The 19,971-nt window shown below is 41.9% G+C and overlaps 1 protein-coding gene across 2 annotated transcripts; it reads left to right on the forward strand.

Annotated features, from left to right (window-relative positions):
- Positions 1-9,010: 9,010 nt before the first annotated feature.
- Positions 9,011-18,095, forward strand: LOC129854323 (dihydroorotate dehydrogenase (quinone), mitochondrial-like). Of its 2 annotated transcripts, none has more exons than XM_055921250.1 (9): positions 9,011-9,119; positions 9,573-9,782; positions 10,107-10,306; positions 12,560-12,642; positions 14,566-14,753; positions 15,274-15,387; positions 16,434-16,587; positions 16,726-16,885; positions 16,997-18,095. In XM_055921250.1, the coding sequence occupies exons 1-9, from the start codon at positions 9,102-9,104 to the stop codon at positions 17,088-17,090; spliced, it is 1,221 nt and encodes a 406-aa protein (XP_055777225.1). In that variant the 5' UTR covers positions 9,011-9,101; the 3' UTR covers positions 17,091-18,095. The 2 variants fall into 2 exon arrangements, with proteins under 2 accessions (XP_055777225.1, XP_055777226.1); XM_055921251.1 differs by having other exon boundaries at positions 9,094-9,153.
- The last annotated feature ends 1,876 nt before the right edge of the window (positions 18,096-19,971 follow it).

Consider the following 19,971-nt stretch of genomic DNA (forward strand, 5'->3'; position numbering starts at 1 on the left):
GGGAACATGAGCAAACCGCTTTCCACCCCCACCATGATCTCCTCCCAAGTGACCTCCAGCGAACCTGGGACATGAAAGCACACCATTATGGAGTCAAGGCACAACAACAGAAGCTATATCACTCAATATATCATTCAATGTCTGAACACTTGTTGTGGTGTTCTGGGTCAAGAATTTCTTAGCCATATGAAAGGTTTATCAAGGGCTTGGGGTCATTGAATAACCCCTCTGTGCTGTGCAGGATAGTCGAAAGAATGTGGCTGAAACGTTGTCTATTGAAGGGTTATGAAGAGCCATCCACTGCCTACAACTACTAGTCCTTGTAACTCTGTGAACACCAAGGAGAAAAGAGCCTTGAGTTGGATTTAACATTTATAATTGAGACAAGTCCTTGTCTTTGATACTTAACCCAGCTGCATCTAAAAAGTCTGATATGTTATCATCCACATTGCAGGCTAATCATAATTCCCATGTACTGCACCGCTATCTTCTTACTGCCGAAAAAACTTTTTCCGATAGCCAAAATTTCCAATTTCTATGTGAGTGGAGAATAAAATTGCCCATCCTTATCAGATGCAGCTCATTATTGCCCATCCTTATCAGAGGCAGCTCATTATTGCCCATCCTTATCAGAGGCAGCTCATTAATGCCCATCCTTATCAGAGGCAGCTCATTAGATGTGGGCTCAGATATGAACGGCACAGTCACAAAAAAGGACTGATTGACTCACCTACAAGGACTTATCCAGTACCCAATATAATGTTGTATCTCTATGGACTTACCAATGGTGAAGATGACAGGAGACTGCTGGTTTTTGGGGATCTTCCAGAAGGCGATGTTGATGGCCATGGTGCAGAGCAGGAGGCTCATGCAGCAGGACACCCTCTGTGCTCGGGTGAACGGGCTACGCCAGGGAGGGTCTACGATGGACACCCAGATGTGCTGATCTCTAAAACCTGTTGAAGTCCTGGTCTGGAAAATATTTCTAGGACATAGAAAGTGTGGGACATTAGGGGATGACCAGGGTGGGAGTCAGAGGAATTACATTGGAAAAGTAGTCTAGGATACAAGGGTTCAGAATTAAAACTCCATGGCACATTGCAAGATATTTGACCTTGCCGAGAAATCCTCTACATACATGTTGTAACATTGTCTTCTACTGGTGGTCAGTCACCTAAAGCTTCTGATCTCGTTCTTCTTGGCAGCGTTGAGGGTCTTCTTGGTCAGCCCGTCCCCCCTGTCGGAGCTCAGCCATGATGAGGACAGGAAGTGCCAAACCTTCTTTGTCTGCAGGTCTTGGATCGTCACCTTGTTGAGATACCTGGTGGGAGGAAACGTGACCTCACACTCAGGAAACAACTTATTATTCCCTGTGTAAATATAGAGATTCCTAGACTGTAGAGATAAAAAACGAAAACAAGTCCCTGCCAGCATAGCAGTGGTTGTAATATTTTTGTTGTGGTATTCAAAGACCCAGTGCAGTCAAAAACATGATTTTCCTGTGTTTTATATTTCCACATTATGAGGTTGGAATAATACTATGAAATTGATGATAATGCCTTTTGAGTGTAAGAACTGTTTAATAAGATACCCTGGAATTTCAGCCTGTTTTGGTGGGATGGAGTTTTGGCCTGCCTGGGGACAACAGACCAATAAGAAATAGAGTTCCAAACCTCTCTGTTAGTAACAGCTAGTTTTCCCCTTCCCACTCCCAGATAGTCCGAGCAAAATCCTTTGCTAAGAAGCTATTGAGTTTATTTTTGACAATTTTAATTGAAAACAATCACAGTAAGGTACTTAATTGTTACCCAGAAATGATTTGATATTGTGATAAATACGTAAACATTGGACCGTTAAGACAGATATTAAACAGGAGGAGAGGAGGAGACAAGGTGAGGTGAGGAGGCAAGGATGCTATTTTGAAGCGTCATTGTGATGAAACTCTACCAGGTCTCCAAGGGTGAGGGGAGCACAGATTGATAATGTCACACCTAAACTACTTTAACAGCCCAGTATTTATAGGTCCTTGTTGTCCCTGCAGATTCGTAACTCGAACCTAAGAGTTTAGTGTGCCACAAATCATTTTTAAACATGCCAATGGATAGTATGGAGTGATTTCAAAAAGAACTTGACTTTAAACAAGTCACAATAATTACAGGGATGATGTGTCATCTGCCCTGGTGCTTACCAGGAGGGGTGCCCCCCAGAGTTGTCATGGCACAGCTGGATGCCCGTCAGCTCCCCCAGGGGAAAGGGTGTGGTCACCAGGAACAAGTCCACACCCCTTCTCTCAAATACTGGTTTATCAGGGTCACTTAGGTGGTGGGGCTCACTCTCCCCCTGTGAACCCAACAACTTGACTGTAACCTATATTTAAAAAAAATACTCTGATTAGCATGGATACTGGTATTGATATTCCTATGCTAAGTAAACTGACCACAGAAATGAATGAAGGATCTATTCAGTTACCACCCCATCTTACATTGGCAGAGGTACCCGCCCCTCTCCGACTGCCAGTCTGGACATTCAGTAGGTAGTTATAACTGGCACATGGGTGGTTATCTTTCAGGAATGTCATCTTCCTCTGTGGACAAAACAAGTGTTTCAGTGTACGTGTGTATGTGTGTGTGTGAGCATCAGTTTGTGTGTGTTTGTGTTTGTATATGCCTTGATAAACTCACCCTGGTGAGGGCCCTCCTGTCTGCATAGCAGGCCCAGAGCAGAGTGACCAGGTACAGGCCAAAGAAGGCAGAGAGCAACGCCACCACCACATAGTTCTTATTCACTGTGGCAAAGTACTGAGCTGTGAGCGACACGTCCACGTAGTTGGGCATCACAAAGAAAGAGCTCCCAAACGATGTCAGGTGGTTACACAGACAATGTGTCATCCTGGGAGTTGACTGTATACCCACCTAGAACAAGACAACACAGACAAACGCTTCCACAATGTCACAAATGCATACCGACGCTTACCAATTAGGTTTGTTCATACTCTGATGGAGACAAAGGAGGGATAGGGATCATTAATAGCAGCCTCACCCAGCAGCCAGCTATGCTCCATGTCAGCTGTTCAGTGTTCCAGTACATGCACTTAGTAGTGAAGGTGGTGATCTGTAGTGTCAGGCCCTTGCTCCAGGTTGAGTTAAACAGACTGGCATTCACATACCAGGTGCCTGTTCCCTTTTCCATCATCTCAGGGGTGACCAGCCAGCGATAACCCTCTGAAAGACCACAATAGGTTATGAACATGGATTACTCTGTACCACCCAGGCTAAGAAAGCAAACCAACAATACGTTTGAGAGCCCGACCTCCAATTACAGTGCGAAATGCCAGACAGACATGTCTTAAAGCTTGTGAATCACTATGAATATCAAAAGTAGTATGTGAATCTATGTACATACCAGACAGCTAGATTGAATGAAAGCAGTAGCACAGTGGATGTAATGTTATGCCTAGCAGTAACTATGGTGGTGGAATCCTCCTCTACCTGTGTGTCTCAGGATGGTGCGGTGTTTATAGTGGGTGACATTGGGTGGGGAGCCCAGGCCCAGCAGCAGTTCTATGGACACATTGACACTGGGCTCTATGGTGAATATGACTGTGATGTTGGGGTCCGTAGTGTTGAAAGAGGTCCCAACGCGAGCCCCTTCCTCCAAGGATACAGTCATGCCAGAGAGCACAGGAGCATCTGGGCGTGGAAGAATGATCTATAGAGAAGGGAGAGAAACAACCAAATCTATTTGCATTCATGGTTCCCTCATCTCTGTTAGGGAAATGAAGATGGAATGACAGCAGGCTAAAGTTAAAGAAGTTGGCCTGTTCTATCCTGTAGCCTACCTCAATTAGCTCTGTCAAGTTTTCTACACTGATTTCCGTCAATCCATCCCTTAGTGCAAGGGTACACACCGTTCCTGTGATGTTTTCAGTCGACGGATATGGGTTGCCTCTAAAAGTGGTCACCTGAGAGGAAGAAAAAATATATAAAGATAAACTACTATTTGCACAACAAAACAGCATCATCAATGTTGTTTATTGTACAGACCTGTACATTAACAAGTGAGTGGTTTTCCAGCGAGGACTGCAATGCAGAGAAAGAGGGAAGTTTGATGTATGCATCGTCCTCTGACCCTAGAACCTTGTTATCCATTTGTGATGGGGTGAGGCTGAGGGAGACGAGACAAGAGTCAGATGGCTCGCATTCAAGTAGAGGACAGCAAGAAGCGTAGTTTTACAGGTGCTAAGTACAACCATACAGGGTTCTTTGGTTTGTTCCAATAGGGGAACCCTTTTGGTGCTAGGTAGAACCCTCTATGAAGGGTTCTGCCTAGAACCCTCTGAAGGGTTCTACCAATAACCCTTTTATCCTCTAAAGGTTCTATCTAGAACCCTCTATGAAGGGTTATATCTTTGAAGAGTTCTTCCTAGAACCCTCAATTAACCAATTAACCGTTTCCACCAGTTTTATAATCCTTTAAAATTAAACTCTTTATGACAAAACATTAAGCGTATCATACGGCCTTTCTTTGAGGGCTTAATTATACCCTAACACAGTGGTGTTAAGAAACTCCTGGTTTACAGGACACATTATGCTGGCTTGTAAAGTGATGTGCAGTTCTTCTTTTTAAAATTTTTTTACCGTTATTTTACCATATAAGTTGACTGAGAACACATTCTCATTTACAGCAACGACCTGAGGAATAGTTACAGGGGAGAGGAGAGGGATGAAAGAGCCAATTGTAAGCTGGGGACGATTAGGTGACCGTGATGGTATGAGGGACAGCTTGGGAATTTAGCCAGGAATCCAGCCAGAGTGAGGATATCCAACGGTTGGCACTTTTAGTCACCCACAACTTGCACCCACAATTTGTTTAGGAAAATGTATGTTATTTAACTCTGGTTATTAACCCTAAAACTGGGGATCTTTTACACCACTGATTGTTAAATTCATTTAACTCCTGAATCAACACTAGAAATGTTACACTGAAAAATGTACCCTAGAAAAAACGGATATGAGTATGAAAAAGGTTCTAAGTAGAACTATTTGCATGACAAAAAAAACCTGTCTTTCAAAAAGGTTTCTTCAGACAAAAACAGTTCTTGGTAGAACCCTATCCCTCCGCAAAAAAAAACTTTTAGAACCCTTTTTTCTAAGAGTGTAGAATTGGAGGCTATACCAATGAGTGAGATGGAGGAGCTCCGGGTTGTAAACACTAACCTGATCTGGTAGATGCTGCCTGTTGGGTGCTTCACGAAGAAGGGCTCATTAGATTCTGTGGTCACCACTAAGCTTACTGCCTTATAAATCTCAAAGGCCAAATCAAACATTTCCTTGTCCTGTTCGAAGAGCAGAACATCAGCAAAATGCAGCAGAACATCAGCAAAATGCACTCTCAATGAACTCCACTTTTGTTATATGTCACAACACTAAAGACAGATGTATAGGTTTACAGTAGTATGTAGGCCTACATTTTAATGTTAGAATAATGAAAGTTATCATTGCTTGACCCACCACATTAGTGTCACTGTCCACCCCACATCTTTTCATTTTGAGGAGTATGACTCCCCCAGCGCAGCTGATGATAATGCTAGCAGTCGTGTTGTCTAATTTCAAATTACTTGGAAACAGCATCTGGGCTCCCTGTAGCAGAAGCTCAAGGTACTTTTTCTGTTGGGGGAAGGTTCAGGTTAGGCCCAAATTGACCAGATACAGCAGTATCATTTATTGAATTACATTCACTGTTTGCTGATTTGATAATAATGTATCTCTGTGGTGAGAGAGAGCACTATGACTGAAAGTTCCAGTGGCCCTAAACTCTGTCATCTACTCCACTGACCACACCCATCTTACTACGTTACATGTCCATCGTCATTGTGATACTTTACCCCATTGGTGTCTGTAGGCTCTCCTATAGCCTTTTCCATTCTTTCCAGTTCCAGTTGAGCTTCCTGAAACAAAACAGAGGATATGACCGCAAACTCCCAACCACTGAAAACTATAATTGTGTTAATGCTTTGATTACAAAAAGAGTTTGAAATATGTGTCACACTGCACTTTTAACACAGAAGCATTTCTGACCTTGAGGAGCATGTCCATGTTGGTCACCTGATTCTCCATGCTTGACAGACTCCTTGACATACCTATAGGATAAGAGAGAGAGAGAGAGGGAGAGAGAGAGCGAGAGAGAGAGATGTTTAGTTCATGGAAGTACATGAATGGTTGAAACTGTGAAACAAACTTGCCAAACAAACTCACGGTTGACTTTAATTTGATGGCTTCTCCAGTGTCTTGATTTGCCACTTGCTCCCTGTTTGTCCTACGAAAGTCAACAAGAACCATTCATATTGATAATAACTTTACTGACACTACACCATAGAATTACAACCATGGATATAGGCCATTAATAAAAGTCACTTACCATACTATTTGATGGATTTGCAGATACATTCAAATCTGTAGAACAAGAATTATACAACACAGATGTCATGCAGGATATCATTCAGGCCTCTACACTAAATAATGAAGGAAATCGTTGCAGCATATCTGCTTACAATAAGGATCAGGACACAGTCTTTTTTAAAAACATGTTAAAATGAGGTTAGCGAAGGTGCTGTACCCAGGGTGCAGAGGTAGCCCCGCCAGGCACTGCAGTTGGTTGAGGTCACCAGCTGAAAGGGATCCATCATCACATAGGTGCAGATGAGTGGGGTACTCCCATTCCCCTTAGAAGCACCATTCTCTCCAGTAGCATTATACACTACAGACACATGAAACAATTATTGAAAAGCTATGAAATGTACTATTTTCCATACAATACTGTTATTTTAATATTCTGTTTTCCAACAACAATGTATCATTTCAAATGTCCTTATATCATAGCTGATGGATCAAGTGTGAAAGCTTGGTTCTAAGCTTTCCCTATGGCTATGATGTTCCAAGACTGGTGGAAATATGTTAAATGAGCTTATGAAAAGAATGGATTTTGCTGACATAATTTGACACTGATAAGCGATCAATAGTGAAGATGTGCTTCATACATGGTAGTTGTCATTTACAAATGGCCTCTGTATAGCTCAGGAATTCCATCAAGACCATAAGCAGTGGCTTAATTAAGATGACTCAACTTTATAATTTAATTAGAAAATCAATTTAATGTTCATCGTGCTGGTACAGAGGGCCTAAAGAGGCAATCAGCCATTGAAAGAATAACAAAGCATCCTCCCCGCCATTGTTTCACTAAAAAGCTGAGGGATGGGGCTGGAGAAATGTACCCACTGGGCAAAAACTGGTTGAACCAATGTTGTTCCCACATCATTAAAACAAAAGAATGTCATGTGATGAAGTTGAATCAATGTAGAAAACTGATTGGATTTTTTAAAAGTAATTAATATAAGGAAATGTTCTTATTTTTTTCACACAACTTTTAACATTGGGGCGGCAGGTAGCTTAGGGATCCAGTCGGTTAGAGTGTTGGACTAGTAACCGAAAGGTTGCAAGATCGAATCCCCAAGCTGGCAAGGTAAAAATATGTTGTTCTGCCCCTGAACAAGGCAGTTACCCCACTGTTCTTAGGCTGTCTTTGAAAATAAGAATTTGTTCTTAACTTACTTGCCTAGTTAAGGTATAAAGAAAAATATGTATACTCAACGACATGGTGAATTTTTGTTGTTGAACTCATGTTAGTTGACAACTCAACCAACTCAACTAAATGTAAATCAAAACTTGACATTGAACTGATATTTGTGCCCCGTTCATAGAGAGGGCTATGAATGCAAGGATTGACCGTCCATGATATCAACATTACAGTTTAAACATGTTTTGAGGCTATAAAGTGTTTGTTGACATTTAGTCTGTTTAAAACATTGGAGTCAAACAAGCTTATATTTTGGGTTCTGACGGGGTACGACACTTGAACTGAGCTCATGAGGCATTTATAAGTTATATTCTTCAGGAATCAATGGGTACATATTTTGAATTTATAAGTCCAAAAATGGATGTAGTTACAGCAGATTGACCAATCATTTTTCAATTACAGCTATAGAGAAATCAGTGTCTAACAAAACCTATTCAAAAGACACAGAGCAGCCCTGGAACCATAGTATAGAGTGGTTTACTAGTATGTTCGAGTGGGTTACCAGTATTTTTACTCACCGATCACCGGCCCCTGGTACTGCCCTAACACCCCCGTAGCCACCCACCAAGTGAGGTTTTTTGTGTGTCTCTCTTTTGAGAAGTCCTGAAGGATGCTCTTAGTCTTGCAATTCAGGGCCATCAGAAGTTTCCCTCCTCGCTCCTTGCAGGACTCCTGGGCTTGATACCAGCTCTTTGGCTTTTGAGAAAACTCATAGGCCATATTCTCGAACACATGTTTGAATTCTATTGAAGTGGCATTATCTGCATCCTCTTCATTGCATGCCGTACTGGCCGTAGATACAATCCCCACAGAAATCCACAAAAACAAAGAGGCTCGTATGAACAAATCCATTATAGATGGTAGAGCTATGGTAGCCTACAAACTGCAACAAGTACTGCTCTTGGAAGAAAGGCACACTGCCCATCTTATGGAAATTAGAAAGCTTTCTTTCGAAAAACTGTGAATACACTCTTACTACATTAGGAAAATCACTACAGACACTCAAACAACATGCAAAGTGAAAAAGTGCCTTTACGTCACTCAAGGGTAGAAATTTGGAAGAAAAACCTTTCTCAATCTACTCCACTTTACAAGTCAATTTGATGTAGCCAAGGCCTAATATTGAGCAGGGTTGTAACAATACATCTTTGGTTTTCAATTGGCTTATGAAATTAATTTAGGCTCATACACTATCCCTTCATCTTTAACATCTGCCATTTTATTTGATCGTATTTGTGCTAATTTACTCAGTGAATTACTAGAGTTACTAATGAGTCCTTTGTCTTACTCATATTCATTTATTATATTAATCATAACAAATTGTAATGTTTATCTTGCAGAATCATCATTGAACTCTAACTTGACATGTTCATAGCTGCCTTTGAAGTATCGTGAGATTACATTCAGGAAGTGGTTCTCGGCAATGTGAGAGAAATGCGTCCAGACATTTGCAAAGTGATGTAACATCCATGGCGGGACAACTGAAGGTAACACCATTGATGAAACTGTGATGTTTTAATGGTCTGTATTTGTCATGAACAATGTTTTTACTATTTGGTAAGCGAAACTGGACAGTAGCCACTTCACGTTAGCTTCTACAATCAGAGTGTTGTTGAATGAAGTGAGCTAGCTAACTTAGCTTGCTACACTGTGGCTAGCTAGCTAACGTGAGCTTGTTCGTGTAACCAGCCTCTGTGAAGTGGTAAGCTAGTTAACTGTTGCTGAATCCTGAATGACTAGACAGACTCAGGCATGCTGAATTATACCCACTGGGTTGTTCAAAGCTGGTGACGTTAGTCTCTCTGCATATTCTGGATCACTCTCTGTCATCTAGTAATAGAAAAATAATTGCAACACCCCTCAGTTCACCTGTGCTTCAACAACAGTATGCATCATATTTCAGTTGATTCCCATCACATTGTTATATTTTTTCTTTGCAGCGTCTGGAGGACGCAGTGAAGATCATAGGGTCCGGCAGCATCCTGTTTGTCTCCTACCTCACTGCTGTGGGAGATGAGCGCTTCTACACCAACCAGCTCATGCCCTTGCTGCAGAGGATTGTGGGAGCAGAGACAGCCCATGTCATGGCTGTGAGGTTAATCGGCCTGGGTCTGGTGCCTCTGAACCGCTACAGGGACCCAGCATCACTGGTCAGTGTGGGAGGAGGTGTCCTCTAGCCTGGCATGCAAACAGATTTTGCTATGTTTAGTCTGGTTTAACCAGGCTAGGTTCATTCCTGTTGGGTGTTTTTACTCTCCTTGCTTACACTGAATTTCCTTTGTGCTGGTGTAAGATTAGAACGGAATGTAATGCTTTGTTTGAGAACCTTCACTCCCACTGTCTCGACTCACCCTAGCTAGTCAAATCTCATTTTAAACATTTTTAGTCGAAGTTGTAACTGTTCTTTTGGTCACTGTGTACTTCCATGGAATTTAGGCAAAATTTTAACCTGGTGTTGTTACTTCTTATTCCAGGAAGTGAACGTCATGGGCCGTAAGTTCAAGAACCCCATAGGGATAGCAGCAGGATTTGACAAGCATGGGGAGGCTGTTGACGGGCTGTATAGACTAGGCTTTGGCTTCGTGGAGGTGGGGACCATCACCCCCAAACCCCAGGAGGGGAACCCCAAACCACGTGTGTTCAGACTGACCACTGACCAGGCGGTCATCAACCGGTACGGTTTTGAATGAATAAGACATGGCTACTGAACCATGGCATGGCTCACTGTCATTCATTATAGACAAATGTTTTTAGCTTGTGAATTCTGTGTCAAACGGCAGCGAACAGAGACATCACAGGTAGATTATTTTGTCATTCTCCACTCTGTTCAAAGGGAATAAGCCTGCCACCTACACATTTCACCTTTTTTTTTAACATTGAGACTAGTGACAGATTACAATATGAATTCCCTTTTATCTTTGTTGTAGCACAGCTTCTTCACACTGAAATGAAGGAGCCAAATGAATGTTATCAGGGTGTTACACTGCTACCTCATTGCACTCGCTTTCATTCTCTGAAAAGAGCTGTGAAATGAGATGCCAAGGCACGAACATACATATTCATGAGTTAGAACACACTACTTTGCGTATATGAAGGGACATTGGTTGTCAGAGAAGTTAATCCTCAGTTCAGGAAAAAGCATCCCAGATCCAAATGTAAATCCATATATTCAAGTATTTGTAAATAATTGCTACACGATAAAGAAGTGTTCATTTTGTCATGGCTGTCTATGCTTGCTTGACATTGTTCTAAACATTTAAGAGCATATCACTGAGAAAATATCCAGAGCCATCCCATTTCTTCAGGGATGAGGGTGATACGTTTCTGTGATTTTCTTAAGTGTTTTGAATAGCAAATTTAACACTGCCCTAGAATGTTAACACTGCCCTAGAACAACAACAGTAGGGCTAATACAGTGAGCTCAAAGTATTGGGACAGCGCCATTTAAAAAAATGTTTTGGCTCTGTACTCCAGTACTTTGGAATGATATGTCAGCTTTAATTTGAGTGAATTTTTATCCATATCGGGTGAACCGTTTAGTAATTAGAGCACTTTTTGCTCATAGTCTCCCCATTTTAGGGAACCAAACATTTTAGGAAAAATTCACTTATGTGTATTAAAGTAGTAAAAAGTTAAGTATTTAGTTCCGTATTCATATAACGCAATGACAGCATCAAGCTTGTGACTACAAATTTGTTGGATGCATTTGCATTTGTTTCACACATTATTTTGTGCCCAACAGAAATGATGGTAAATTGTGTATTTTGTCACTTTGGCGTCACCCCCCCCCACCCCCAAATGCTAACTGCTAACCTCACCTGCTATTGTAATAGTGAGAGGTTATAATATTTGTGCGTCTGTAACTTTCTCATTCATCATTATTTGTGATTCATACAGGATTGTCCGTAATCATGGTAGCATCCACATGAACTTAGAAGTGTTTACAATAACAGTGACTCAAAAATGCCACAATACATTTATTTTACATTAGTTTCTTTAAGTTTTATCTTCTCTTAAAAAATGAATAAATCCAAACCAGTTGCAAACATACACAAACTAGCAACAATTTATAGATGCACACAAACAATTTACCATTCAATTTTCTTGGGCAAAAAATTATCTGAAACAAAACCAAAACAAACACCAATTGCATCCCAAAAATGTGTAGAGTAACACGCTTGATGTAGTATTTGCGTGCTATGAGTCTGGGACCAAATACTTAACTTTTTACTACTTTAATACACATGTATACAAATTCACAGTGAATTTGTCCCAATACTTTTGGTCCCTTAAAATGGGGGGACTATATACAAAAAGTGCTGTCATTTTTATATAATTTCAAATCCAAAATGCTGGAGTACAGAGCCAAAACAACAGAAAATGTATCACTGTCCCAATACTTTTGGAGCTCACTGTGGATGTATCCAAGTTGTTTGTCTTGTTTTTACTGTAGTTAGTAAGTTACAATAAGTCTTTGTATATTAGGCTCGAATCAAAATGATTAATTCAATTTAGCATGTATGATATGCAGGGATGTGAGATGCTCAGACTAACAAGCCCCTTGTATAATAATATGCCCGGAGTGCTTCTTTCACTCCTCAGTGTACAACAATACAGCTTCTCAGAAGTTAAAAGTCAAGATGAGTGCATTAGATGATTAAAGACCTCATTTCCTTATGGTGGTGTTTATTACAGTTTTACTCAACTGACTGCAATTATTAAACACATCAGGATTTCATGTATCATGTATTTTACTAGTCAAATGAATTGAATGTGCACCCTAGAAAATCAGGGATTAACACGTACTGTATCATAATGGCATGATAAAGGAATGAATCCTAAATTGCTTATGGTTGCTTTTTTGGCAAATGTTTAGATTTTTGTGTGTTACATGAACTTAACCTCTTATGTTGTGGGTATGTTTCAGATATGGGTTCAACAGCTGTGGTCTTGCAGCAGCACGGGAGAGACTAAAGGCAAGAGAAGGCACCCAGGTAGAGCTGACTAAAGGTACTAGAGACACAACTCATGTTTCTGTCCTGTCTGTCAGACTGATAGATGGGTTGGACAGTGAGCTGACAAGTGTCTCAGGCACACAGCCAACTACACTACACTATAATCCTCTGCCCGTATTTTTATATGGAGATTCCCTTTCCCCTGGCTCAGAGAGGCGTTCCTAATACCAATCACACTCTGGCAGATCAGCTAATAAACACTTACAAATGAGTCAATCCTGCCTATACTGTCTTGTATTGACAGACAGAAAGCAAACGACTGAAATGTTTTTGTCGACAAAACATTTTCACCTTTGTATTTTTAAAACATTGCTTCATATCTTTGATGAAGAGTGTTTGTTTCAAGTTTGATTGAATTCAATTTGCCATATTTCACTAGTTTTCAGTAAAATAGAGCATTCACAACTAACTGTTCCCCACTGATTTGGATTGGGACATTAAGCCGAAATCACAAGGGGGATGTCTAAATGTTCCCCACTGATTTGGATTGGGACATTAAGCCCAAATCACAAGGGGGATGTCTAAATGTTCCCCACTGATTTGGATTGGGACATTAAGCCCAAATCACAAGGGGGATGTCTAAATGTTCCCCACTGATTTGGATTGGGACATTAAGCCGAAATCACAAGGGGGATGTCTAAATGTTCCCCACTGATTTGGATTGGGACATTAAGCCCAAATCACAAGGGGGATGTCTAAATGTTCCCCACTGATTTGGATTGGGACATTAAGCCGAAATCACAAGGGGGATGTCCGTCAACGGCGTGAATTTGCTTGTGCGAGACTGGCAAGCATTAATTCACATAAACGACGTAACGTAAGCCAGTTATTAAGCCATAATTGTCATGGAAAGCGGTTTATAAACAGTTGTATAGTCTCTTGAAATCTGAGTTACCTCATTCCAGGTTTTCCAGCCATAGTAGCCTAGAGACTATATGCCCAACATCAAAACAGGTAGGCCACTGTATTGCTATCAAATAGGTTGTCTATTTGTCAGATAAACCATAGCCTACAACCCAATTGACCTTTTTAACCATACAACTTTACTTAGCGAAGTAGGGAAGAGCGTAACAATTCCTCAAATTCCCTTTGTACCAAAAACCCACTCAATCTCTGGAACAGATTTGATTAATTTAAACCAAGGCACTCGCTAACCATGCACATTCTTTCAGCTGTATTTCAATCCAATCGGCTGTAAGCAACAACCGTGATACTGTTGTTCACGTGATATATCATTCCTGAAACCAAATCCAGTTTCTAAATGTAGAATGTCGTTGCGTTCATGCATTACTACACCGTTTTTCATAAGCACCAGCCTACATAATGTTGACGCGCAGTTAAACTTATGAACACTAAATAGACACTTTTTAATTATACATTTCACAATTCCAGAGCTGAAAATGCACCAGCAGTCAATTATTAGATATTTTTTTACAATTTATCAGGTAATTTCACCAGCATTGCTCCACGTCGGCGCGAGAAAAATGTACTTGCTTTTAATGCCTCGATCACACCGACAGGGGTGTTGCCCAAAATGGCACGCAGTATCATCTGGATACGTGTGCAACATTCACCTTCGCCTACCATCTCTGTCAACGCATACAGTTTGATGCATATGTTCGATATATCCAACTTATGTGCCACACAGAGCGCACTGCAACTGCCTCTGCAACTCAATGCTGCAAGGACGAACACAGCGTTCCATTGGAAATGCAGGTACTTCTGGTGTACCAAAATGCAATGACGCTGTTGGTGTTATCGAGGCGTAATTTGATGCACTAAACACTCGTGACGCAGTCGACGCTTGCGGACAATGTATTCTCATTAATTCAGTCGCTGGCATTCTATTTATGTTCTGACCTTAACCTCTCCCAGGGACTCATAACTGGAATATATCCTGTTGTCTGTGTGTTTTTAGCTGGCCTGCCCCTGGGCATCAACCTGGGAAAGAACAAGCTGTCGCAGGACGCAGCGGCAGACTACCTGGAGGGGGTGCGGACGCTGGGCCCTCTGGCTGATTACCTGGTGGTGAACGTGAGCAGCCCCAACACCCCAGGCCTCAGGGACCTGCAGGGGAAAGGGGAACTGCGACAACTGCTGTACAAGGTCGGTGGCTGGCAATTTTTGACTGACCTAGATGTGATTTATTTACCCTTTATTTAACCAGGATGTCACACTCAGATGTGATATCATACATGTTATTTATTTTATGTTTACAGTATCGTTGGCTTTTCAGAGAGCATGTTGTTGCAACTTTTCCTTTATTGAAGTCTGGTGTTTCTGTTCAGTTCTGTTCAACTTTTATTGATATAGCCGGTGAGCTTTCATATAGATTTCTATGTCAAAAGATAATTGACTTCCCATTAAACAACATACACATCACACAAGCAAGTACAGCATAGCGCTGTTTGGATTGAACACGATTAACCTTAGGAACAACTGCTCAGCTGTATTGCTCTTGTTTGGTCTCTGTGTTGTGCTGTACATTGTTAAATCTCATTGACCTGTGTGGATGTGATGGATCTCATTGATTGTGTGTCTGTGGTGGCTCGTGTGTATCCCTGTACCCTCCTGTCCCCCCCCGTTCCACCTCCCCCCTCTCCCACCTCCCCCCTCTCCCATCCAGGTGCTGAAGGAGCGTGATGCCCTACAGGGGGGTAGCAGGCCACCTGTACTGGTAAAGATTGCCCCTGACCTCAACGCCCAGGATAAGCAGGACATTGCTGATGTGGTCACAGAGGTCAGTCAGAGGCCAAGCCACACAGGGGTCAGTCAGAGGCCAAGCCACACAGGGGTCAGTCAGAGGCCAAGCCACACAGGGGTCAGTCAGAGGCCAAGCCACACAGGGGTCAGTCAGAGGCCAAGCCACACAGGGGTCAGTCAGAGGCCAAGCCACACAGGGGTCAGTCAGAGGCCAAGCCACACAGGGGTCAGTCAGAGGCCAAGCCACACAGGGGTCAGTCAGAGGCCTAGCCACACAGGGGTCAGTGTGGTCCTGTGGGCTTCTCTATGTAGCCTACTCACCGAGCCTTAACCTACAGTATATAGCCCCCAATGACTTGGGGCTGGTTACTTTGGTCATCTGTGTTTTTCCTGTTTGCTCATCTTCCTGAGCACACTTCTCACCCCACTCACGTAGTCGGCTTGTGTTCTGTAGCCGTCATCAGATCAGTCCTGCAGCCGTGGGTCTTAGCCAGCAGAGGACTTATGTCACCAAATCAATTTGAATGCATTAGTGTTGCCTCCTATCCACTCTCTATGTTAAGGGGACTGGAGGAGTGTTTCTGTTTTTCTGTGTTCATGTAAGGGGACAGACTCCAAATGGAAAAAGACCAATAGAAAGCACAGCAAATATTCAAAGAGTATTGGATACATTACAGTAAATTTGTCAGACAGTCCAATCATTGAGAATTAAGATGAACAAATCGTAACTTATTTTTCATGATCCTTCTGTTTAAAAGTGAGTTCTGTATTCTGTTGGAGTTAGTGTAGCATCCTAATTGTTCCAGGCACACTTGAACGAATACACTCGGGCTGCGTTTAGACAGGCAGCCCAATTCTGATCTTTTTCCCACTAATTGGTCTTTTGACCAATCACATCTTTTCACATCACATCTTTTTCAGAGTTAATCTGATTGGTCAAAAGACCAATTAGTGGGAAACAAAGATCAGAGTTGGGCTGCCTGTCTAAACGCAGCCTGAGTGTATTCGTTCAAGTGTGCCTGGAACAATTAGGTTTGGTATTATGGGGTAAGGTCAAATGGGTAATCGTGATTTGTGTTTTAGCTTGGTGTGGATGGGCTGCTGGTCTCCAACACTACAGTATCCAGGCCTGAGACCCTACAGGACCCCCAGAGTAAAGAGGTGGGAGGGTTGAGCGGCCAGCCCATCAAGGAGCTCTCTACACGCACTGTGAGAGAGATGTACAGCTTGACAAAAGGTAGGTAGGATAAATGACGGATCATCATAACACTGCTAATGGCTGTTGCTGGTACTGGCCTGATTGATTGATTGATTGTGGGTGGTGGTGTATAGAATGTTCTCTTCATTCACCCAATATTGCTCTTTCTCATTGAAGGTAAGGTGCCAATCATTGGAGTTGGGGGTGTAGCCAGTGGACAAGATGCCCTGGACAAGATCTGTGCTGGAGCCTCATTGGTCCAGTTGTACACCTCTTTAACCTATCAAGGTCCACCAGTTGTCACCAAAATCAAAAGGGAACTAGAACAGCTTTTAAAGTAAGTGTGAACTTACATGTGTTTTGTTTTTTTACTTCGTGACTTAATGTGGTTTCATCTAGTCAAATTGCTTGTATTTGTAGTATTCTGACCGTATCCTATGTTTTACAGAGAACAAGGATTTGCAAGCATATCGGATGCTGTTGGAGCTGACCATAGAGGAGCAGAGGGGAGATTTCAACCACAGTCTAGAGAGGGACAATGATCAAGGCTCTGAGTGTCAATATCAGTCGGTTCTACAGGTTAGACTGACTACAATATAGACTGATGCCTTTGTCAGTTTCCTGCCTTTAATTGAAGTCTATAGTACATGAAGTGGTTTGCCTGGTCAATTCATGTAATGCCTGGCTAGAATGATATCTGTGCACACAAATATTACAGCAGTATTGGGAACCTGCCCCATTTCACGGTTCTTACTGTATCTGTTGGTTATTAGGCGACGTAACCGTAAGAATGGTTAAGTGCTAAATGACACCAAAGTGCTAACAGTATTTTGACACTAGCAGTCACATTGTCATGTGTAATGTATGTAAAAAGAAAATCAGTTTTTTTTTTAAATTATGTAAATATAATGTGTGTTCTATTCAGAAATAATGTGTGCTGCTATTTATAGAACTATGTGACCATAGAAATTGAACATTTGTTCACAAATAGCTTCCATTCAAAGTGCTTAACTGCACGTCCCTTGTAAATCGCTGAACTGCTACCCACATAATGGAGACCTCGTCTGAAGTTAGCGTTGATCACCTAGCAATGAGCAGAATGACAATTACCTGACAATTACCATTTAGCCTTGCAGCAGTAGTCAGTTAACCACTGAGGAAATATAATAGCTTTGACATTTTAAAGAAAGGGCAATGGCACAATTACTTGCCAAATGTCAGCAGGCTTTAAATACACATGATCCCACTGTAAGATGGTAAAACCTGCCTTAACTCTCAGCAGTATAGCAGACGGATGAGAAGTGTACCAGAATAAGAGGTCGGTGACAGAGAGCCAAGTCCAAGAGGATGCACTGATGGTTCTCTCTCCTATTTCTGACCTGTTACATAGATTGAATTGTAATGCCTCCTGTTACGAGTGTAATGTCAAGGGGTTACTCAATGTATGTTAAGTCGTGTACATTAAACTGTATAGTTGAGCTATTTGAGAAACATGAACCTTCGAGCACACGCCTCAGGCAAGAATAAATGTCCATTTTAAATTCTTATGTCTTGACTGTCCATATCTTATTTTGGTATTCCACACTCAATGTGCATGTTTTTGGGTGGCACGGGAAATGCTGTCATTGGTCATCAAAGTCCCGGTCGATCTTATTGAGGCTCTATCGGAACCTGTTGGTACTCTCCTGTTATTCTCAGAGCCTGGCTTGTACTTCTTCTCCCCCAGTTGACTTCTTTAGAGATTGTCCATTTCATGGGCCTTGTGTAAGCCCTGTACGGCATTATAGCTCTCTTTCAGTAGAGGTTACTCACTCACCAACCCCTGAGCAAATGTTTCTGCCAGAGTTTGTTTATTGTACATATGTTTTTCTGTGTCAGAATAACCTTTCACCACTATTCTCATGAGTGGGTTCGATACAATCCTAAGGTAAAGAAGGTACTGCTCTTAATGTTGAGTCCTTCCTAAGGGGTCATGAGAATTCAAGCGGGCACAGTGCTCGTGATTCGATATCAGCCTGGCTTAACTCAGAGGCACTGCACTGTAGCATTGTGGGTAAATAAATGTTATTCTTAGTGTGCTCACACACTAACACATTTCCTGGAGGGTCTCCCTGGCTCCTGATTCCCTGACTCCGGGGGTCCTGCTGCCGATCTATTGGCCACTGCCTCTGATCTCAGAATACATGTAGGTCAGAATGTACCAGCTGTGGAGGGATCCTTCTCTTCCTCCTGAGGATCCATTCCAGACAGACAAAGACTTACTCCCCAAAAGCTGGATTTGTCAGAAAAGGAGTGTGTTGACAGAGAAGACTGGCATCTAAACAAAACAGACCCATCTGACAATCTGAGCAGAGACCACTTGTCAGAGATAGTTCATAGATGATTCTCTAAACACCATTCCTATTTAGATTCAGTGCACATCATCTTAGAGTCATACAGATCTGGTCAAATACACACAAAACATGACATAGACTGAGGTGAAAGATACAATCCCTTATTGATGTCACTTGCTAAATTCACTTTAATCTGTGTAGTTGAAGGGGAGGAGACAGGTTAAAGAAGGATTTTTAAGCATTAAAACAATGTTGCTGGGTTTTTCCACACTCAGCAGTTTCCCGTGTGTATTGAGAATGGTCCACCACCCAAGTGAATTTGTACCCTTTATGCACCTGCAAATTACCACAGGTGAGATAAATTACACAGTAAACAAGAACTTGCCTCCAAACAAATTAATTACAATTTTTTATAATTTAGTCCAGGCCATTTTTTGACTTTGAAGTGAAAAATCTCCATTTCAGTTTGGATTTTTCAGTTAGTTTTTTCAATCTAACTTGTTTAAAAATAAATTGTGAACCGTTTAAGGGTGTCATTATATATGACCGCATCTGCACTTCTCTTCAGTCATCAGGCGTGCTGTAAGTGTGAATCTGCCTGCTGTCAGCAGTGGTTCATAGTCACTCCTGCTCCCAGATGGTGTGATTCAGCGCCTTCTGAGCAGTAGCAGCTGTGTAGAGACATGTCTTGACAGCTGCCCTCAGGGCCCAGGAATAGCACTGAATGCCTCTAAGTACTTACCTTCTCTGATTTAGGCATCCTCGTTCGTTCAGAGAACACGGACTACAGTGAGTCAGTCCAACAACACGTGGATACCAATACACATAGACTCTTGCCCATAATCTGCATGCAAAGCTTGTAAACAAAACATGTTGACCAAACTTAACAGCTGCTCTCTGTTCCTGGAGCATGCAAAAGAACGTGAAAAAAGAAAAATGGACTACTCTCATTTATTTTTGGGTCCTGACTCTTTGACTTTCCCCTGAACGAATTAGGAGACTGCGTCACATAGTACCATATGAACTACTCGCTGCTGGCGGAATACACTGTGGCTATAATATTCAAATTGCTGGTCTAATTCTGTACTGA

This window comes from Salvelinus fontinalis, chromosome 4 (genome assembly GCF_029448725.1).
Source record: "Salvelinus fontinalis isolate EN_2023a chromosome 4, ASM2944872v1, whole genome shotgun sequence".
NCBI lineage: Eukaryota > Metazoa > Chordata > Actinopteri > Salmoniformes > Salmonidae > Salvelinus > Salvelinus fontinalis.